A 22,597-nucleotide genomic window follows, 5' to 3' on the forward strand; every position below is an offset into this window, starting at 1 on the left:
GGTCCATTGTTGAGAACCTGGGAAGGCCAGTTCCGATTGGTGGGCGGATCCGCTCGCCCACCCACCCTGACTAGACTATTTATAATTAAAAAAAAAAACAAAAAACAAAATTCGCGAAGCCCCCTTGCCCCTACCCCCTAATTCGCGAAGCCCTAATCGCGTTTCTTCTTCTTCAGCCTTCAATTCTCTCTGTTCCTTTCCTTCTCTTCGACTTCGATTCCACGGTTCCACCCCGAGTATCCACGCCGCCGCCGCTGCTGCTCCTCCTCCGCCATTGTCCGCCCCCTCGCGCCGGTCACCACTCGCCAACCGCTGCTCCTTCGCCTCTGCAAGAACTCTCGACCGAGCCGGCGAGCCCCTTTTCCGTCACTCAACAAGGTACGAAGCCCTAATTTGCGTCTCATCTCTTGATTCTCTTCCAATTTCTTCCTTAGTCTTTGATCATCTCTCTGTTTCTTCCTCAATCTCTTCTCCTCGTCTTCGGTTCCTCACCAAGCATCCACGCCGCCGCCGCTGCTCCTCCTTCGCCATTGTCCGCCCCCTTGCGCCGGTCGCCACTCACCACAACCGCTGCTCCTCCGCCTTTGCTGTCTGCCCCCCTCGCCGACGCTTAGTCCCGACTCCCTTCGTCTTTGATTCCTTACTGAGCCTCGACGCCGACGCCGCCGCTGTTGCTCCTCTGCCACCGTTGGCGTCAAAATCGGTTCCATGGATCCATCTGGGAACCATCCACGCAACAAACGGGTGGATCCCGGTTCCGATTTTTCAGAACCGGTCCTTGGCGGGCGGTTCCCGGTTCTAGCCGGATCGTGCACACCCCTAGGCAGAACTACGGTAGGGGAGGGTACCTCGTCGCGGTGCAGTCTTTCGTGCGATATTTTTTTTTTTCTTTTGTAAGTGGTGGGTGGGGGAAGGGGGCGCTGCTCTGCGATGCCTCCATTATTGGGGGTGGGTCTTCCCAGATTCGAACCCCACCTAGATGTACAAGTACAACACCGCGGACACCGCGCTGCATCTATAAAATGCTCGCTCGCTCTCCAATTTGCCTTCTGATTCATGCAGATCTAAGTCTCTCCCTCTCTAAGATTCTCTCTTCTCTCTCCTTCTGCTCCGTTCGCCGATTCTTGGCGCAGAGAGGGAAGGGAGGTCGATCTTCTGCCGGTGCCGGCGAGGAATCCTTTGGGAAGCAGGGCGAGAGATGGCGTCGTCGAGCAAGATAAGGCTGCGGAGCTCCGACGGGGAGTCGCACGATGTGGAGAAGTCGGTGGCGGTGGAGTTGCAGGCGATCAAGCCAATGATCGAGGACGGCTGCGCCGACAACAAAATCCTGCTGTTCCCGCTGCCCAACGTGCACAGCAAGATCCTGACCAAGGTGATCGAGTACTGCAAGATGCACCAGGACCGTGAGGCCTGGGACGCCAGATTCGTTGACACCGACGAGGCCACCCTGTTTGAACTCTTCGAGGTCAGTTGATTCTCTCCCCCATCTTTCCCTTGTTTCCTTTTTAGGGTTCCTTTTTCCTTTTTTCTTTTTCGGGGGCCTTCGGTTGGCAGGAGATTGGCGTGCTGTTCTCGAATTAGGTTTTGTAGGCTTTTTATTTTTGGGGGTTTGGTTGGGAGGCTAGGTTTTGCGAATCGGCGATTAGGGTTTCACTTGTTCTGTTTGACAGATTTTTTGTTTGTGCTGACTGAATGATCGGATTGTTTTCAATGAGACTGGGAAGTTAATAAGCTGTTCCACTTAATTGTTACTTGGTCTGACGCATGTATGAATTGATGTCTGTTTAGGCCGCAGACTATTTGGACAACAAGGGCTTGTTGGACCTCACATGCCAGACTGTGACTAACAGGATCAGAGACATGATCAAAGGCAAGACCCCTGAGAAGGCCATGGAGGAGATACGCAGGCGCTTCGGCATCAAGAAAGAGGAGAAAGACTTTGCCCTTACCGAAGAGGAGGAGCGCAGGATCCTCAGCATAGAGGAGAACGACTCTACCCTTACCCCAGAGGATATACGAAGTATCCTGGGCGTTTGTTAAGTCTCCTCCTGAACCTATGTAAGATGATTTGGGTTTTATTTTGCCGTGTCAGACTTTTAGTCGTTGAAACATCTAGTATATGACTTTGCTTGGCTCACGAATGTAGAATAGCGGTTCGTTATGGTGGCATTGTTGGTTGGCTGGAGCCTGGTTTTGGACTTAAGTTCCCTTTTAATGTTACTAAGATCATCCTGCCTGATGATGGCCCTATTGATTTGATTATTATAATTTGGCCCTATTGAATAAGAGATTGGAGTTGGGTTCGCGTGCAAAGAAGCAGAACTATCCGTCTCCTTCCTTCTTTGGTTTGTGCCGATTCCACCGTCAAGATCGCGTCTTTCGTTTTCCTCTTTCTTTTTACATGGGTATGTGTGCTTTTTTGCGTATGAATATTGGGATTGGAGTTGGGCTTGCTGCTCGTGGGTATGAATAGGAGATGGGTAGATTCGCCTGTCTTTGAATTTTCTTGGTTGTTGTCGCTTTTTGAGGATGAAAAGACGATAGGAAATCAAGTAGGCATTGGCCGGTGGCGGCGAATGCTCTGTTACTGCATGTCTAGTTTTGGGTTGCTTAGTTTTCCTCGTGAGGTCGAATCTGTGATAGAGAAAGTATATGTGCTCTTGAATTATGTCTTGAGAAGTTGTTGGAATTGGTTGTGATCCTGCGAAATGGGTTTGATTAGTCCCAAACACTTTTGGTTTTGGTGTGAAGACGTGGGATTCTCGTGGTTCTGCCGTTACCCTTATGCTGATTTTCCCCCTCCCCCGTAAGAAGATGTCCCCCCCTTCTCTTGGTCATTCACAACTTTGTGCAGAAAAGCCACTCCCCTTTGCTTTCCGATTCCATAAATCTGCAGCTCCGCTCCTCCTCCTCTTCCTCCTCCTCTGAATTGCTTCTCCACGGTCTTAATGCCAGCGAACCTCGCCATGCTGCAGTGGCGGTGCCTGCTCAGTGACTGAGCAGACAGCGTTATCTCATCAACGAAGGGTCATCATTGCTTTGACTCAGTAAAGGAGCTCAGTCAGTAAAGGAGCTCAGTCCCTCTCTCTCTCTGTTTAGGGGAAATCTAGTGTGCGAACTATACAAAAAAGTGATAAGGCAAGGAGTTGGACGATTTGATGTCCATTTCCAAGATAACTTGACACATAAGTAACCGAATATGTAAAAAATGTAGCTAGAGGGATTGAGATAGATTCTTGCGTTTCTTTGATTTGCCAATCTGCTTCTGATTCCGCTTCCTGATGCTTGATTTCTTTTGGAGTGCGAGGTCTGTATTCCAAGTGGTATGTGCTTTTCAGTCGACGTTCATTCTTTTGTTCTCTTAGGGATTCAACCATTGCTCTTCTGTGCTCGTGCTGGGGTTTGGATACCTGTTGTCCAGATTATCGCCCGATCTTTTCTTAAAGAACTCTCCTTCCATAGAGAGGAGCGCTGGTTATTGTCTTTTGATTGGTTAGACTTTTGGAGTACCACAGGTTCTGTGCTTTTTCCAGGGATTGATCAACACCCCTGAAATAGAAACAGATCGTCAGTTGTCTAGTACCACTTACCAAAACCTTGGTGTTTTGGGGATTATGAAGGATTACAGTAGTGAGAATGGATCTAACACAAAATATAAAAATTATCTGGATATAGAAACCGTTATATCCCAATTTTTTTTTTTATCGAGTTTAGATCATGCACATTGATTTGATCCTTTCCTTATGTTTGTTAAAAATGACATATCAGTGGATGACTAGAATGACATTTTGTATTTCTTCAGGTAGCCTGTGTAGAAAGGGTCTGGTTCTCTATGGAGCAAGCTTTCCACAGATTACTACATCACAAAAGTTCAAGAAAATGTGCAAACCATATTAGTTTCATTTTGAGGAATGTATATTGATTAACTTGCATCACATCCTTCATAACGTGCTTGCTGCTTAAGGACAGTTGCTTAAGCGCATACAGGTACTTGCACAGATAAGTGATGGACTTTTGTGCGTGAGATTTTTTTTCAACGGAGATTTGTGCAGTTTGGTGCATTGGGTTGATGATATTTAGGGTGTAATTAAGTTATACCAGGCAAAGGATATTTATGGTTTGCCCTATTTAAAAAATGTAAGATGATATTAATTAGCTAAATGGTTGGCACAGGAGGAAATAAAGGTGATGTGCCAAATTTAGTTTCCATGGAATTTATCTAGTGCTATACATATGCCTAATGATTGTTTTTAATCATTGTAATCTAGCTTTGCGACCAAAGCTGTGTCTTGTTTCTTCTGGTGTTTTGGATGCATTAATTCATATGCATTGTTAAATTGCCCTTATATAGACTATTCGGATCCTGATCCCCGACACTGACCTTTAATTGTGATGGATGTCTATGGCTTCTGAGTTTTCACTCGGAAACTCTGTGTGTTCACTTTTCTTTTAATTTTCGTGCCAAGTAGCGAGGCTTTTAATCTCATAGACCGTTCCAGTGTTCCTTGTTACAAAGTTGATGTCTGTTTGCTTTGATTTAGGTCTGATCTTCATGTTTCTTCCTAATATCTGGTGTATTGGCATTTCTCTTGACAGGTCTTATCAAGGGCTATAATTTTGCTATAATTTTGCTTTAATTTGCTCAGGAGAACTCGTTTATATATTTTTTCCTAAAGTCCAGCTGAAATTGGCAGCACGGTGGTTGACGTTGTAAGCTCATGTTTGCTTATGATACTACAGGAGGTTAAAAACCTATAAATCTGAACATTATCAGATGTGATCATGGAATTTTCTCTCCCGTCTCATCCCATAACAGTCAGCTCATCCTGGGATTCAAGTCCAACTTCCTTTCTCCAATTTCTCCTTTAAAATTCGCAAGGCATCATTTACTTTGCAGACACACTGATAAACAATATGCATACAGTTGTCCTTGCCATTCAAGGCTGAAGATTGTTAAGAATCCTTCACTGGACAAGCATGTGGTGAGGCAAAACAAAATTCGCTTTGTTCTGAAACTGAAAACGCTGCTCCTCTCTAAACCCAAACACTTCATCCCGCTTCATATTCTGTCCAAGTGCCGGTCCTACCTTTCACTCTCGGATTCTCGCTCTGTTCTTTCTATGATACTTAGATATCCAGCCATTTTTGAGCTCTTTACCATCCCGACACCGCCCACACCCTTTAATGCAACAAAATCGCTCTTGCAGCTCTGTGTTCGTCTCACGCCAGCTGCATCTGCTCTCGCAGCCCGAGAATCCAATCTCAAGTCAGCTATCTCCAATGTCCTGGCTGCCAAACTGCAGAAACTTCTTATGCTCTCATCTCACCATCGCCTTGTTTTATCCAAACTGGTTCACCTTGCCCCTGATCTGGGTCTACCTCCAAATTTCCGTTCTCGCCTTTGCAATGAGCATCCGGATAAATTTAAGACTGTTGATACATCCTATGGCCGTGCTCTTGAGCTTGTTTCATGGAATCCAGAGTTGGCTAGGCCACTAACATTCACGGAAGTTGATTCTCGTGAGCTCATAGTTGATCGGCCACTGAAATTCAAGCGCTTAAAACTCCAGAAAGGGCTGAATGTGAAGAGACGCCATCAGGACTTCTTAATCAGATTCAGGAGTTGCCAGATGTATGCCCCTATACCACTGTTGCATCAGAGCTAAGCAAAGGATCTATTGAGGCAGAGAAGAGAGCATGTGGTGTAGCACGCGAGATTTTGGGCATGACAATTGAAAAGAGGACTTTAATAGACCATTTAACTCACTTCAGGAAGGATTTTGCCCTATCTAATAAGTTGAGAGATATGATTGTAAGGCATCCAGAATTGTTCTATGTTAGCGTGAAAGGGCAGAGGGATTCGGTCTTTCTAGTCGAAGGATATGATGACAATGGTACTCTTTTGGAGAAGGACCACTCTTTAGTAATTAAGGATCAACTAATGGACCTTGTTATGGAAGGGAAAAGGATCAGAAGAGAAAGGAGAAAGAGTGAAATGAACAATATTGGTGATTTTATTGTGGAATCCGAGGAGGCTTACAGGGATAATGGGGAATTTTCTGATGATGGTTTTGAGAGTTTATTTGAGTCCGAAGATTCCGATTGGGATAGTCATTTTGACAGCGACAATGAAAGTGATGAGCTGCTGGGGGAAGGGGTGACGAGAGACTTTTGGATTGCAGATACTTCTTCTAGTCTCGAAGGGTTAGATGCGCATTCAGAAATTTGGTGATGAGCGAAAAGTAATGACACTGTAAGTCCTCAAACACAGTTTTAAGGTAGGACGAAGTCCTTAGTGGTACAATTGTCTCTAGAAACTCGCAGAAACCATCGCACATCCTTTTTAGAGATGCAATTGAATGATTTCGTTTGGCCATTCATGCTAATTTCCTCATTATACTTACTGAGCAATGATGTTGCTAACAGACAAGCAATTCCGGATCACTTCCTTCCACAACTGATGACTGCCACAGCTAGCAGTCGGTATCCCCACTGCTATCAATTAAAAGGTGCTACTAGGCAAAAGCCTCAACCTCTAGCCAGTAGGTAACAACCTCTATCACTGGCACGTGGGAGATATGCTCCGTTGCAAAAGGATAGGATGACCTGCTTCCATTCCATCTGCTTAAAGCTCGTGGCTCTCAAGCCTTGTGGATATTATGATTTGTCATTGTTACTTTTTTGGGTGGGTTGGGTGTAACCCGCCCGGTATCCGGAACTGAAGCCCTGACTAATCCAGACTCGGGGATTAGAGCAGCGAAGGTTTCTTCCCTCCCAGCAAGGGTCTCTCCGAGTTAATTTGCTGGCTGAGATGTATACTCTTAGGTTGCAAGTTCAGCAAGTGTAGCCAAAGTTGTGACAAATGTGTGGATAATTTTCAGCAACATTGTCGGGTATTTTGATCAGTTTTGACTTGACTGAGAAGAATATGCAGGTCAGTTTTCTTCAAGCATTGTACTGATTAGAGAAGACCGCGTGGTGGGTTAGTCTTCTTCAAGCATGTACTGATCAGGACAGCAAGCAGATAAGAGTTGTGATGGTGAGATCAGTAGGTGACGCTTTGGTTGGAGGCTGTAAAGGGAGTGTGTCACCTACTGTGCTGATGTTGCGGCGGCAGGGGCTGTTTGTCAAGCAATTTAGTCAGCAGCATCACTGGCTGCCGCGAACGTTACGCCTTTCTCACCATTGAAACTGATGACTCTGCCATGGTCTATAATAGCTGCGAGGGGAACGAGATGGTTCGTAGTTGAAAGGCCGGGTTCAGCCCATGCAATATGTGCAGCGGATTCAACACGCAAATGTAGGCTATGACTATTCTGCTGTATTTATTGTTAGAAAATGGGAATGTCCTCACTGGATCAGAATGGAATATTCATGTGTCAGATCCGGATCTCCTGCATCGATGGTTGAACTCATGTGTTGCGGATGACCCCCTTTCCTTTGAAGGTTTTGTCCTTGCTATAGATCAATGCATAGGGCATTAATGACACGGGATGTATTGATCTTTGGACAGACTACACTACCATGGAGTATGTTCTTGCTGTGCTGTAATGTTGGCTAATCTTATTGCTTATATATTTTTTTTAAAAATATAAAAACTCATTGAGCGTAATATAATTTACTAACCACATGAAAATCATTAGAGAAAAAGTTACTGGGCATAAGAAAATTCTTTGCACAATCTAATTATGATGGAAAGTTCACTATTACCGTAACAAACTTTGTAATTTGTCAAGACTTCTCAGTAATTTCATAACTTAAAAAGTAATTCAAAACTTTCCAAAATTAGTTGATAACTTATGAACATCTTAAGAGTACAGGAATATGATATATACATCAATACATTTTTTTTTTTTTTTTTTTTTGCGTTGATTTGCAATTCCTCAATTATGGATGTAATTTTCTCTATTTAATTGTTAGTTACAATTCTTAGCAAGTCGTCAGTATATCATTTCAAATTAATAATCGTTTGTAATCACCATGAAAGTTGCTTCGTATTAATAATTTTCGCAACATATGTGTAATTTCCATCAGATACAAAATCTTCGTTTTTGCTAAAAAATATCACTGAAAAACCTGCACGCCACTTGCCAGTTAGAATTCCACTATCAACGGTGCTCATCATTGGAAGAACGCCAAGATGCTCCGAGCATTATTATTTGCGGAAGAGCCCCCACGGGATTTTTTTCGGAATTCGCGTAATCACCGACAATGAAAATGCTTTTGTGGTCCTCAAGAAAGACAAAATAAAAATAAAAATAAAAATAACACAAATAATCGGTAAATGTTAAACTTTTAATTGATTTAATATGATTATGAAAATTGAGCCTAATGATTGTAATTCATTTAATGTAATTCCCAAACTTTTATATATTTTCAAATTGACCTCTATTTAGACGTAAACCTCATGGCCTGCAACTTGCTATTTAGACGTAAATCTCAAGAAAGGCTAGCTCAGGCCAATATCAGAATCTCCGCTTTAGACAATTTAACAACAAGAGGGTTCGAATCCTTAACCTCTACGATGAAGGAGAGAATCCACACTAATTGCAAGAGGGTTCAAATCCTTAACCTCTACGATGAATTAGAGAATCCACACTAACTACAAGAGGGTTCGAATCCCAACTTGCTATTTAGACGTAAATCTTAAGAAAGGCTAGCTCAAGCCAATATCAAAACCTCCGCTTTAGACACTTTAGCAACAAGAGGGTTCGAATTCTTAACCTCTACGATGAATGAGAGAATCACACGAATCCTTAACCTCTACGATGAAGGAGAGAATCCACACTAACTGCAAGAGGGTTCGAATCCTTAACCTCTACGATGAAGAAGAGAATCCACGTTAAGTGCATTGCGTGTGGTTGGGTTTTTGAAGTTTGAATATGGCAAATAAAGTAAAAGTTTAATTTCAGAGATTATTTGTAATTTTATCCAAAAAGAAAGAAAAAACATAAAAGTTAAATGGGACCCACCAAGAAGGCCCACACATTTAACAGCATCACCTACTCACCTAATGCTCGTACCCATCTATCTCATCTGTACATTCAACCATACCCTATGATTTCTTCTTGCAAAAAAAAGGTTTCATTTTCATATTATTTATTCATTTATTTAATTATATTGTTTATAAATATTGTTTTCTTCTGCTTTTCTTTTTCTCGGTCATTCTCAACTCAACTTTGCGCAGAAAAGCTGTCCCCCCCATCTCTCTCTCTCTCTCTCTCATCTCTTCTTTCTTTCTCTCTCTCTGCTGCTCCCTTCTCTTTCCGATTCCATGAATCTGCACCTCCGCCGCTCCTCCTCCGCCGCCGCCGCCGCCGCCGCCTAATCGCCTCTCCACGGCCGTAATGCCGGCGAGCCTCGCCACGCTGCTGCGACGGCGCCGCTCGCTCAGTGACTGAGCGCGGGGACGGCATTATCTCGTCAACGGACGGTCGTCATTGCTTTGACTCGGTAAAGGAGCTCTCTCTCTCTCTCTCTCTCTCTCGCACGGTCGGCCGGCTCGCCTCGCAGTGAGGCGCGTGTGTCTAGGGTTTCGGTTCGTCCTTTCGTTCGGCGGCGCGGCGCGCGGGGGGAGTTTACTTTCGGCAGAGATGGTGAGGAAGCACGGATGGCAGCTTCCCGCCCACACTTTACAGGTACTTGACCCGGCCCGGCTCTCTTCGATCGCATTGCTGTTTCTGGTGGAGTTCTCGCTCGTTCTCGAGCTGGACTGTGATTCGCGCTCTCTCTCTCTCTCTCTCTCTCTCTCTCTCTCTCCCCGTCCGCTTTTTTGGGATGTTTTGGTTTCTGAGAAATTGATGGAGAGGCGGTGCGTCTGCCTCTAGAGCGTGGGCGCGTGAGTGAAGCGCCCATGAGTTGAATTTCTGCGATTTTGAGTTGAAGCGCGGTCCTGGTGGACCTTCTGTGTTGCGCTCTTGCCGAGAAGGGAGTGAGGGAAGTAGCTAAAGACTTGCCGAGAGCTGTGAAGCTTTTCGTTGGTTACTAGTGAGGAAGTGGTGAGATTGAGCTTTTTGTTTGCAGTTTGAGATGCGTGAAGACAGGCGAGTGTGAAATTTTGGAACTTTCTAGTTTCTATGAATATATATATATATATATTTTTTTTTTTGATGAAAAAAATTATTGATACGAGACGACAAAGGTATATGATCTGCGCGGAGAGTTTTCCGTATATTGGATCCATGCATCAATCGAAATTATGGAACTTTCCTTGTTCTAGAGGATGTTACACACAATCCATCTAAAAAAATAGCACACATGGACGAGAAAGTCGTCCTTTGTTGGTCGTTTAGGGAAAATCTAGCGTGCTAAATATACGAAAAATGATAAGCCAAGGAGTTGGACAATTTCATGTCCATTTCCAAGATAACTTGATATGTAAGTAACAAGATGTGTAAAAAAATGTAGCTAGAGGGAATGATATAGATTCTTGCATGTCTTTGATTTGCCAATCTGTTTCTGGTTCTACTTCCTGGTGCTTGATTTCTTTTGGAGTTTGAGGTCTGTATTCCCAGTGGTATGTGTTTTGGTCGATGTTCATTCTTTTTTTCTCTTGGGGATTCAATTGTTGCTCTTTTGTGCTCGTGCTGGGGCTTGGATATCTGTCGCCCACATTACCGCTTGTTGAAGAACTCTCTTTCTTAGAGAGGAGCACTGGTTATTGTCTTTCGATTGGTTAGACTTTTGGAGTACCCCCTCTCATGCCACCAGACCGAGATGCGGTGGCGAGAGGACGGCTGGGTTTGAAATTGTAGCTGTTCTCAACTGCTTGGCAAATAACCTTGATTTATTTGACCATTTTTTATCAATCTCTTGGGTAAAAAATATGTTAAAACATCTAACACAACTTTCTTGATGCCTTTGAAATTGTCTCTAGTTGGCATTGTTAAGTGAGATCTTTGATGGTTTTCGTCTTTTTCGATTGTATAGCATTCATCTTTGCCAAACTTACTCTGGCACCTAGATTGTATTTTTATATCTTATGGTTGACACATAATATTCTAAAAGCTCGAATTTTCACCTATGTAGGTTGTCGCAATTACTGTTTTCTGCTTACTGGTGATTGCCTTCTATGCTTTCTTTGCACCTTTCCTTGGAGGACATTTGTGGGAATACATCTTGATTGGCACTTACACGCCTGTGGTATGTAAAACTCTTCTCTCTATATTTTCAGGCTTTCTTGCCTCATCTTCATTATTTTTAATTTTTTATGTGATTTTAGATGAGTTTATTTGGATGTTTTTATCCCTCCTTTGTGGGCCTTTCTTAATGTGCTTTTGGAGTTCAGAATTTTTGTTTTTGGTCTCTCAATCAGAAGACCTGACTGTTTAGTAGATGCTGTCATAGCGAGTACATTATATTTTGCTTCATGTAGTTCTTTGCAAATGTTTTTTAGTTCTCACAAAGGTATATGTCTTGTTTTTCCCTGCTGGCATTGCAGGCGCTTCTTGTTTTCATTCTTTATGTCCGGTGTACTGCAATTAACCCTGCAGATCCTGGCATTATGTCAAGATTTGACCCACAGTCCAGGACTCAAACTAACCAGAATAATGGGTTGGCTGCAATGGGCCCCTCTGGACATCTTGATGAAGCTGGTGCTGGTGTGGTTTCCTCTCCATCATCAGCTTCTAAAAGTTCCGTAGCACCAACTTATACTAGTAAGAAAGTCATGGATAGAGATGTGGAGATAGTAGATACTTCTTCGAATCCCGCCCCCATCACGAGGAAATCTGGTTGTGGAATTGGAGGAATTTTGTGTGCTCTATTTGTGCATGAAGATTGTCGAAATGAGAATGGTTTGACTGAGCAAGAGGGCACTGCTGAAGATGCTTTGTTTTGCACATTGTGTAATACTGAGGTAAATCATGTGGCTTCATTTTGGTATTACATCTGAGTTTCCTTATGGTACTTAACGAGCAATTATGCATGTTCAGTTTTTATGTGGATATCTGTTCTAGTGAGAAAGTTTCTTGGCATTTATTTGGAGCCTTTACATTATATATTTGCTTAGAAGGTTTGTCAGAACCTCTTATCCCTCCATTGTGCATACTTGTTTGCTATTCCCAATCACAGTTTCGTTGAGGAGTTGTGATTAGGGATGAAGACTAAGTTGCAAAGTTGAAGGGATAGAGAAAGATTTAAAAAAGATGTGGCAAAGTGGGTCAAGAACCTACTTTTTAATTCAAACACTGAGGCAAGAGAAAATGGATACAATGCTGAAAAATGGGTCACTATAAAATAATAGCCTAGCAAAATGGGATTTCTCGATTTTCCAACATTCTCTCAAGCCATTAGAGAAGAATAGTAACATAATTACTAAATCACTACAAACCATAAAACCCTGAATACCCATACACTAATCTCTTTCATGTGTAGCTCCCCATTTCCTCTGTCTCATCTCACTTTCTCTCTCTCTGTCTCTCTCACCCTACGACAATTGCTGACTGCTCTGACATGAGATTGCTCTCCACTGCAAGCTGCAAACTTTCCCCCTCCTTCTCTCTCTCTTTCTCTCTCTCTCTCTCTCTCTCTCTCTCTCTCTCTCTCGCATGGCTGCATGCTCATATGTAGCAACCCTATGGATATTGTGGACCTCTGGTGACCTCAATTCGGAGGTTGCCTGAGGTAGCGGCCTCACAGCATGGTCACAGTCGGCAGATACACAAGCACACACACACAGACAACCACACTTACCCGCCAAACCATCATCTTTGGCATCAGGCACTAGCACCACCAGTGCCAGCTAGTTGCCTTTTAAGACCATTGCCATGCTATCCATCAGTACCGCCACGTCCATCAACTAATGGATGTTGCTAACATTGATCAGTTGGCTTGGCAATGGTATAGCCTCTATCTTGAATGAGTATCTGCTGCTATCACGGGCACCATGGAACACATTGCAAAAGGATGAGAATTGCTTCTCTGCCATCTGCTGAAAAAACTCCATGCGCTCGTGTATGCTTTCGCATGTGTAAAGTGATTTGTCCCACCATTATATGGTCTGGTGCATGAGACATATCTTCTTTGCTGCAGGTTCGCAAGTTCAGTAAACATTGCAGAAGTTGTGATAAATGCGTGGATGGTTTTGATCACCATTGTCGGGTACAATTTGGAACTTGAATTGGTTTTGATTTGACTTGATGATTAAGTTAACCTATTATTACTGTTGTCTAATCTCAACCAATATTGCATTGCTGTAGTGGCTTAACAATTGTGTGGGACGGAGAAATTATGTCACTTTCATATCTCTCATGGCTTTCAGTTTGCTTTGGGTGAGTATAGTTAATGTTCATTTGAAATAAATTGTTTCTCAGCTATTAATGTTGCCATTGCTTGTCTCAGCTTGTCATTGAGGCGGGAGTTGGTATTGCTATCTTTGTACGATGCTTCGTTAACAAGAAAAATATGGAGGCTGAAATTGTTGACAGGCTTGGAAATGGTTTTTCTCGGATCCCCTTTGCATCAGTGGTGGTATGTTTCTCGCCAGAAATGTCTTAATTTAGTCATCAAATCTATATATCTAATTTACTATTACATTGCATTCTGGCTATTTGTACTGCAGTGTATTAGTCATAACATCTATCCCTAATTGACTGTTACATTGTGTGCAGGCTGTTTGTACTGCAGTGTCTATGTTGGCTTGTGTACCTTTAGGTGAACTTTTCTTCTTCCACATGTTACTGATTAGGAAGGTGAGCAGATAAGCTTTGTAATTGTAAACAACTATGTTGAATCTCCTGATCGTTTGTAGCTGTAGGGACACTTGTTCTGGAGAAGCTAAGTTTTGATTCAACAGGGGAATTAAACATGCAAGTCATGTCCTGTCTAATTAAATCTAGACTAGTGTCAGAATCTGTCAAGAGACCGATTCACGTATCGCTTAAACTAGTGGAGCTGCCAGTTCAACATGATGTTTAAATTCTCCACCTAAGATTGAGGTCAAAGTGGCCATCCAGTTTGAGATGGGTGTAGAATGCCCAATTACAAACAGGTAGCATGTTGGAATATTTTTGGTCGTTTTTCTTTTAGTTAGTGTTTAGGTCTGCATTTTGTCTGATATGTAAGAAGTTTATACCAATCCATGAGAAAGTGTTTGGTCCAATGTTTGATGTGCTTTAACAATCCCAGGAAAGTGTGCTGACATGGACTTCAGCTTATTATTGCTAGATTGTTGTTTCATCTTTTATCAAAAGAGTCAGATGATTGGATCAGTTCAACCCAGTATAACTGTTTCAGCTGGATCCGTTGAACCAAGGAATGCCAGTTCAATCCATGTTTTTGACCAATTTTGTTTCTTAAGGTTAAACTGGAGCAGGCGTAGCCTGCTTCATGACCAAAACTGCCAGTTCCTACTTGGTTTCAAAACCATTGTTTTGGAAAGCTACTGAAATTTAAAAGAAATAGGAGATTGAATAGCTATTTTTCTTCATTAAACTTGATGGTCTGGTTTTCTTCCCCAGGGCATTACAACTTATGAGTATGTGGTGGCAATGAGGGCCATGAGTGAAGCACCTGCACCAGCATCCGTAGATGAGGAACTTCCTAATCTGCTGTATTCTCCATCGGGATCTGCTACAACTGGCTTCAGTGGTGGCAGTTCTCTTGGCTTGCAGTACAAAGGTTCATGGTGCACCCCTCCAAGAGTTTTTGTGGACTATCAGGTACTTCCTCGGTGTCTATGATGTTTTTATTAATTTTGGTGCACTTAATGATCCAAGTGAGCGTCATGGCATATCCTTTGCAGCAGATTCCTGTCCCTGTAAGGGCTTTAGATGGCTGACTACGTGGTCTAGCCACTTCTAGAGGGGTTAAATATGAGGTTTTAAATGGGTAGAAAGGAGACTTACAAGTGAGTAAGACCAATTAAGCCCAGCTACGCAATTAGTAAGAATGTTTTTGCTGGCTTTTGCTTTGCTCCCGCAATTTTACACATTTCTTAGATCTTTCAGCCTAAATTGTTAAACTGGGTAACTTGGATTGACGATGGCTCAACTTTGAGACGGCTTTCAATTAATTAACTGATCGTTTTAGAATATTCAATCGGATTAAATATCTGTCCAACAAGTGACAAAATGGTGAGATATCTCTTAATTGAAAGTGTCTCCAAACTTAATTGGCCCACAAAACCAAATCATTTTTACAAAGGTCCAATGCTTTTTCTCCTATGTTCTATATCGTAATGTGCTTTTGCCTTTCCCTACTGATCTGTTACAGGGGTTGGTACCCCCTTGGTAAAACGCTGATATGCTTTCACTTTTCATGATCTGTTTTTCCTCTTTAGGTGCTGATCCTACCTTCATCATCATTCTTCCTCTTGTGTGCGAGTTGAAGTTACTCTTTTTCTTTATGTATTGAATTTCATAGATTTCCTTAGGCAACATTTTTTTCATCATCAACTTTCCATCCATTCGGTGGGTGGCATGCTATTTCATGCCATCTTCTTCATGTGCATGGTTATCTTGGGCTGGTTATTCCCTTGTGCGGGTTTCTCACTTTGATTGCAGGAAAGCATCCTTTCCAACATGCCAATAATAAGCTTCAACAAAGTTGATGGGTTCTTACATAGCTATTATACTGCGCAGGATGAAGTTATACCTCACCTGGACCCTGGAATGGTTCCATCAACTGTGGACCCAGATGCAGCTGGAATTGTAGACAGAGGGCAGAAGGCTCCGAAAAGGCCAGTTCGTATTAGTGCATGGAGGCTCGCCAAATTGGATTCTCATGATGCCATGAGAGCAGCAGCCAGAGCTAGGGCATCGTCCTCGGTATTGCGACCTGTTGATGGTCGGCGTTTACATGATACTGATTTAAGCTCTAGTGAAAACATCAGTGTCAGAAGTAGTGTGAGCACCGACATGGGGGCAAATAAGGAAATTAAAAATGATCTGAGGATGTCTCAGTTTAGGAACTCATTTGCTCCTAGTCAGGGTAGCCAGGAAGAGAGTGAATTGTATACTCAAAGTGCGAGTAGCATAAGCAGTCCAAGCCATGTTCACGAGACTGTTACGCTTAGCCCTCTACCGCAAAGCTATGGTTTGGGTGTTTCAGTTCCTGGAATTGCTCCTGATCGGCCTGTAACTTCCGGGGCAACTTATTCTGGTCTGAACAATCCAGTAACAAATCCTGGACTAGGATTTGATAATAAAACGGTGCAAAAGGGAAGTAGCACTGACCCATTACTCCTATCGGCTCCAGCCCACTCTATTCTTAGAGATGTCAAAAGGACATCAGTTGTTTGGGACCAAGAAGCAGGTAGATACATCTCAGTCCCTGTTTCTGCTTCAGAAGCTCGAAATAGATTATCCAATCAAACTTTGGCAAAGCCAAATCCTAGAGTAGAAAAGAATAGTTATGGAAGAAAGCTTCCACAGCAGGAGTCTTCATCTTCTGAGGCAGTATCGTTGGTGCAGCAGGCAGAGAAACTCACGTACACGGGGGATTCTATCTTCTTTGGTGGTCCACTTTTAAGCGTCCCAGTAAGGGATAATTTGAGAGCTGAAGGTGGTCAAGGTTCTAGAGAGGCCTTCGAGAGGGTGGCACTGAATTTACCACGTGAATCTCGGTTTAAGCGAGATGCGGCTTCAAAGCAGTTGCCAGTGTTCATCCCAGGGGGACTTGATCAGAAACCTCCATCTGGGTCCGGTTTAAAGTTGTCGTTAGGTGATCAAGTATAGGATTCTGACTCTGAGTGCTTGGTAGTACCTCCTCCAACCATCAAGTTTGGGTGAGCTGAGAAATCGGAATTCACTTGAACATAAGCTGCTTGCGGACACACGATGATTGCAATTTGTGCTGCTGACCAGTGCATTCTGGTGCATTTACTGACAGATTTATCTGTTAGCATCACGGCATATTTATTCTGTTCAGATTTGTTAATGAGAAAGTGCCTGGGGATAGTTCTTCCCTCATCCAAACTGCAGCTGTCTGGCGGCCGCATGTTGTATTGTGATCAGCATTGAGATATTCAGGCCAAGTTTTATGTTTGTCTCTGGTGAGGAGGTGTGACTGTTGACTTTACTATTTAATCTTGTTTGTACATGTAGTGAACACACCATTCCATGCGCTAGAGAACTTCTGCTTTCATCTGATCAGTGTAGGTTGGCTATTCCTCAAGAATGTGCCTGGTACTCCATTAATCGACTTTTGCTGCGGCTTTAGGACCAACATTTGCTTGGTTCCTTCAAGTGTACACAACATGCATATTCTTGAGCGATGATTTCAAATTCTCGTTTGCATTGGCTCAGCATTAATCTCATTATCTGTTATATTGCCTATTCTGATTCATCTGTGCACTTTTAGATAATGTATACCAAATATCTTATTTTTCCCCTCACCTCTGCCTGTAATTTCTTCCCATTCCGCTGTTGATGAAAAAGAAAGGCATTCTACCACAATATAGTTGCATGGGCGAACAGGTGATCTTTGCTAGCCTTGCTAGCCTTATCTGTGGCCATGCATACTTTCATGAAATCAAGTTGGTGTTGGAACGACTTCTGTCGATATAGCTTTTGAGTGAGATTATCTGAACTTTGTGAACATGCGGGTGGTCTGAGAGCAAATGCAGCGGAAAGCTGGTTGTGGGTGGTTTGTGATAGCTCATATGTGGACCTGTGTTTAATTTGACTTGCTTAGTTTATTACTTGCCTAATAGAAGGAGGCTATGTCAATAACTTTTCGCCAAGTTCTCTCTTTGATTTTCCAAATCATTCTCTGATTTGAGAGTTAAATGCAGTTTAGTAATCTAATCTCAGCATTCGCTGCTTGATCTCGGGGAAGTCTCCTCACAAGCATCCACAGTGAATGAAATCCATCTAATGATGCAAGACCAAGTAATTCGGAATGCAAGATGGGTTTAAGAGGATGGAGTTTTTAACGATGAATTTAGATGATCTTTAGCCCCGTTCATAAATTTGATCTCATGATGTTCAGGGGCAGGACTTTTAGCTTATGACTTGCCTTTTGGTTATTTGAAATCGAGATTTATTCTTTTGGTCGATTGGCTCTTTGACTTAGATATTGTCATTGTTTCCCTGAGTGCCCGTCTTCAAAATCACCCTTCTTGACCGTCGTTTTCTTTTGTACATTCCGTTTGTCTCCATTGCAAGAAATAGGAGGGGCGGACTCAATGTAAAAACCCATCGAGTTTCTCCATCGGAGGAAATTCAAAACAGGTTCAACGGTGAAAAAGGATGCTGCAGTTGTCATATGGTATACTATTCGGGAAAAGTACTAAAAAAGTCTTAAACCTTTTGTATTGGTATCAATTTAGTTCTAAATTTTTTTTGCATTGGTATCAATTTAGTTCATCCGACTAATTTAAGCCGGAAATTGTTGACATGGCCCGACGGTCTTATGTGGCACCATGTGGGCAAAATTTATAATTTTTTAAAAATATTTTTTCAGATTTTTTAAATTATTATTATTATTTTTTAAAATTCTTTTTCCTTTCTCATTTACCACTTGGCTGGTGAGGTCGCAGTTGACCATCGCCAACCATAGGTTGGTCGGGGCGAGGGCCCTCGTGACCTCGCCAGCCACTAGCAAGGCTCGTCGTGCCCCCACCCAAATCCAAGCAAGGGCATAGTGGCCCTTGCTCGTGGCGGACAAGGATCTGGTGGCCCTCACTTAGATCTAGGCAAGGGCCATGATGGTCTCGCTTGAGGCATCGCGACTCTCGCTTGCCACGAGCATGGGCCTTCATGCCCTCGCCTATGGCTGAGGAGGGTGCGGAGGCTGTTGCCCTTGGTTGGTGAGGTCCACCACACCCTTGCTTGTGGCCAACGATGAGTGCGCGGCAGCCCCCGCTCGGGCAAAGGGGTGAGGGTTTGGGCCCTTGCTTGGATTTGGGTGGGGGCCGACGTCCTCGCCAGTGATCGGTGATGGCACGGGGGCCCTTGCCCCGACCATCCTGTGGCCGGCAATGGTCGGCCCGTGACCTCATTGGCCAAGGGGTAAGGAGAAAGAAAAATAAAAAATAAAAAAAAGAGAAAAAAAGAACAAAAGAATAATTTTAAAAATCTGAAAAATATAATTTTTTAAAAAAATATAATTTTTTTAAAAAAATTTGTTTACGTAGTGCCACATAAGACCGCCGGCAGCCATCTTAGTAATTTTCGGCTTAAATTAGCTGAAAGGACTGAATTAGTACCAATATTAAAATGTTTAAGACTAAAATGGTCCAATTGAGAAGTTTATGACTGACTTGGTACTGATGAAAATGTTTAGGACTATTTTGGTACTTTTCCCATACTATTTAGACACTCGGAGTGGTATCGCCCCCGGTTTTCAGCAGTTTTTAAGAAGTTTCCGTTGTCCAAAGTTTAGGTTGCATGGTTTTCAAAACATGTATTATGAAACATAAGAGTCATGGCAATCACATCACACAATTCGACTGTAGGTTCAGCTGCAGCCGTAAATCTAAATTTGAGGTCCCATTGTAGCGTATTAAAAAATCGTGGTATTCGCTCAATTATAAAAGATTAGAAGGACGAGGGGGACGAAATACAATTTGACGTATAGCTGGGGATGAGTTAGCAATTTCTCTTTGCTTTTTGCAGCTTTTCCTTGTCTACACAATGGACTGATTCCTACTCTTTAGTTTGCTTTATTAGGGAGTTAGGACGGATGTCATTGTGGGCGGGCATTGCGAGAGCTCTTGGTTGACCATTTGTGTAGGTTTGACCTTTGAACTTTGCGTATCTTAAAACTACTAGTCCACATAACTTTTTGTGGGTATTATTAAAGCAGAAATCCAGCCAAGATCTAGACATTCTGCTCTGTTCCAGGGCCCCCCAGACCCACCTGTGCCCACTTTTCATTTATGGTGAATGTTTTCTTTAAAACTTCGTTTGATAAAAAAACGATAGTAATTAGCATCATACTTGTTTCCTAAATCAAAATTTCTCATTATATTACCGGATCACAGATATATTCACCTGTGAATTATATAAATTAAATAGATCTTCAGAGTTAAAATCCTTTTTAGGACTACACTTTGGTAGACTGAAGTTTTGCCACACAGCTATCAGCTGAATTCCAAGTCTAACATTCAACATTCAATTCAGGGGTTCTTGACATATATATTGCCGTTTTCTAAACGCCACAATTTCAACGCCATCAACGCCAAAATGAAAGAAAAAAAGTTCCCATCTAGATTCTTCGAGAAATGATGACTATGAATACTTAGAGATGTCCTTACCGTCACATTTAAGTGCGCTATCTAAACCATTTACAAATCCGAGTCTTGAATTTGGTATCCACTAGAAAATTGAGATAAATTATCCAATCAATTCTAAACCTATTGTTTCGATTTTGAATTTTCCAATCTTGTCATTTTAGTTTTAAATTTTTTTTTTGCGGAATTCCAATATAGTCATTTCGACTGTAAATCATTGACATGACAAGCGACGAATGGATTGACACGTCGACGATTTCAAACAAAAATTGGTCAGAAGGACTATATAGGAATTTCGAGTAAATGTTTAAGACTAAATTGACAAAATTAAAAAATTTAGGAATGAACTGACATTCGTATAATTGTTATTGAATTGACCAGGCAATTTTCTATGCAAAGTCGTCGACATCTGCGCTACCCTCTAACAATGACGAAAGATGAAATTGTGATTTATTCATTCTCAAGACGACCTTAAAATAAATTTCATGCTTGTACATGCGTGACACACATCGAGTTCTAGTTATGCAAATATATCTATAACATAGCCACGATAAAGAGTACAAGTGCAGCATTCCGACATATAAAAAACCAATGATTTTTTAAATGTTGGAGCGTTAAGAATGTAGGTCGAGTGTAGCGTCCCAAAATAGTTCCTGTACCATCAAATGGAACAAACCCTAATTCAAGTTAACTGGTTCCTTAGAGAAATGCCTTTTGGTACATGAAGAAAGGCATGGATTGAGTGCACGCATGTAATTTCTTGCTGCCCCATTATTAGGAGAGCCTAATTTCAAAGTTGCTCCTAACGATGCTTAGACGCATGAAACTCCAGCTTCTTTTTCTTTTTCTCCTATTTAAGAGGGAAAAATCAGCACATAGCAATAAAATAAAATAAAAATTCGATTTTATTACCTTTTTGCTGCCGTTAGCTAATCGGTGCCAATTTTAATGTTTTTTTCTTCGAAATATCTTTTATATAATAATAAGCTAGAAAAAGAGGCATTGGAGAGGTACTTCTATTTCTTGTCTCCTATATTACTTTTTGGATTTTTAGGCATCAAATAAATAATTTTTTTACTTCTTTATATTATATTTTTTTGATTTTTTTGATATCTCCGCATCATGGAAACTTTATTTATACAGACAATTGTTTTGACCACGAAACATTGGTCGAATCTTGCTGAGATTTCTCTTTAAAAAGAAGAAAGATGGAGATAACTTGAATGGTTGGTGCACATCTTGAAAGAAAAAAAAAATATCGATGACGTTAGACAAATGAACTTCCCCCACGAATCCCGAATCTTGAATCTTTAAATGGAGCATTAAAAATAAATAAATAAAATCAAGCACGCCTTTAAAAAGAGAGTAAAAGTAGAAGACAAGATGACTACCCAAAAAAACCAACATTACTTCATCTCAATTGACGATCGATGATTTACCATAATTTATTATAGAAAAGAGAATAGGCGATTGGATGAATAATCGCAAATCCAACCCCTCCCCGCAAATAAAATCGTTTTTTCAGAATAATTGGAGTGAATTTTGGGTTGAAAAAGAAAAAAAATCACGTACTTAATAGTTTAGATGTACAAGAGGTTTCTTGATTATGATGGTATTGGGTTCCTCACAAGGGTAATGTTTAACGTGTCGATACACGCATGCTCAACCCTCTTTAATTTCTCTTTGTAACTTTTTCTTTCTCATAGGGGGAAATACCTATAGGTGCTTTACGTTCAAAAGTTGTCAAGATGAAATAGTTTAAGGGCTTACTTAAGTCCAAAGACGTCTTAAATTATGATGGTTTTGGGGTTCCTGCAAGGGTGTAAATGACAACGAAATGTTTTAAAAGCGGGGCTAAAATAGAATAGACTTATTTTAGTTTTTGGGGAGGTGATTGAAAAGTTGAATAATGAAAGAACCTCAATATACAAAAAGGAAAGAGCGAGTGTCTTTATCAGGCAAAGCCAAATGACAGAGTCGGCATCTGACCCAATCTTTCCTGCTGCGCATGGGGAAGGACGGTTTGGTCGGTCGCCCGGTGGCCGCCACTTTGAGACCAAAAAGACCATCATTTTTTTTCCTTATTTTGTATCATTTGCCCAATGACCTTCATGTCCTCCACATCAGCATTGATGAGAAGACCTTGAGCAAGGGCCGGCTCTTGATAATGGACTTTTATTACGGCGGAGTGAGCAAGAATGAATCGAATTGCACACCAGAAACAAATCGCGAGATTATGTACATGTGAAACTGAAATTAGCTAATAAGAAACATCCTTTGATGTAATGGCTGGGGTAGCTGTCTTCATTGGTAAGATTTGCTTAGGCCAAGAGTGCTACTAGATAGGGGAGTTAATTCGGGGATTTCACGAACGTGACCCGGAGAAAATCAGCCACCACATTGCTGGTTCACCAAAAAGTT

General features: G+C 41.9%; 3 protein-coding genes across 6 annotated transcripts; all 3 read left to right on the forward strand.

Moving 5' to 3' along the window:
* The first annotated feature begins 451 nt into the window (after positions 1 to 451).
* LOC120291307 (SKP1-like protein 1A) lies at positions 452 to 4,775 on the forward strand. Of its 4 annotated transcripts, none has more exons than XM_039308521.1 (4): positions 452 to 834; positions 1,063 to 1,465; positions 1,789 to 2,058; positions 3,803 to 4,209. In XM_039308521.1, exons 2-3 carry the CDS (start codon positions 1,199 to 1,201, stop codon positions 2,038 to 2,040), a joined length of 519 nt encoding a protein of 172 aa, XP_039164455.1. In that variant the 5' UTR covers positions 452 to 834; positions 1,063 to 1,198; the 3' UTR covers positions 2,041 to 2,058; positions 3,803 to 4,209. The 4 variants fall into 4 exon arrangements, 3 of the variants coding, with proteins under 3 accessions (XP_039164455.1, XP_039164458.1, XP_039164453.1); XR_005549293.1 differs by lacking the exon at positions 452 to 834 and adding an exon at positions 4,597 to 4,775 and having other exon boundaries at positions 938 to 1,465; positions 3,803 to 3,987; XM_039308524.1 differs by lacking the exons at positions 452 to 834; positions 3,803 to 4,209 and adding an exon at positions 4,597 to 4,775 and having other exon boundaries at positions 935 to 1,465.
* On the forward strand, positions 4,161 to 7,543 carry LOC104433637 (protein WHAT'S THIS FACTOR 1, chloroplastic). The gene is given in 5 exon segments (XM_039316578.1): positions 4,161 to 4,185; positions 4,542 to 4,596; positions 4,775 to 5,622; positions 5,625 to 6,278; positions 6,427 to 7,543. Coding segments are annotated over 4 exon segments (1,536 nt in total). The 3' UTR covers positions 6,233 to 6,278; positions 6,427 to 7,543.
* Positions 7,544 to 9,175: 1,632 nt separating this feature from the next.
* On the forward strand, positions 9,176 to 17,276 carry LOC104433607 (probable protein S-acyltransferase 19). Its single transcript, XM_010046415.3, has 9 exons — positions 9,176 to 9,638; positions 11,029 to 11,142; positions 11,441 to 11,857; positions 13,033 to 13,101; positions 13,200 to 13,271; positions 13,342 to 13,470; positions 13,611 to 13,691; positions 14,460 to 14,660; positions 15,582 to 17,276. The coding sequence occupies exons 1-9, from the start codon at positions 9,594 to 9,596 to the stop codon at positions 16,674 to 16,676; spliced, it is 2,223 nt and encodes a 740-aa protein (XP_010044717.1). The 5' UTR covers positions 9,176 to 9,593; the 3' UTR covers positions 16,677 to 17,276.
* Positions 17,277 to 22,597: the final 5,321 nt, after the last annotated feature.

Source organism: Eucalyptus grandis, chromosome 1, assembly GCF_016545825.1.
Source record: "Eucalyptus grandis isolate ANBG69807.140 chromosome 1, ASM1654582v1, whole genome shotgun sequence".
Classification (NCBI taxonomy): domain Eukaryota; kingdom Viridiplantae; phylum Streptophyta; class Magnoliopsida; order Myrtales; family Myrtaceae; genus Eucalyptus; species Eucalyptus grandis.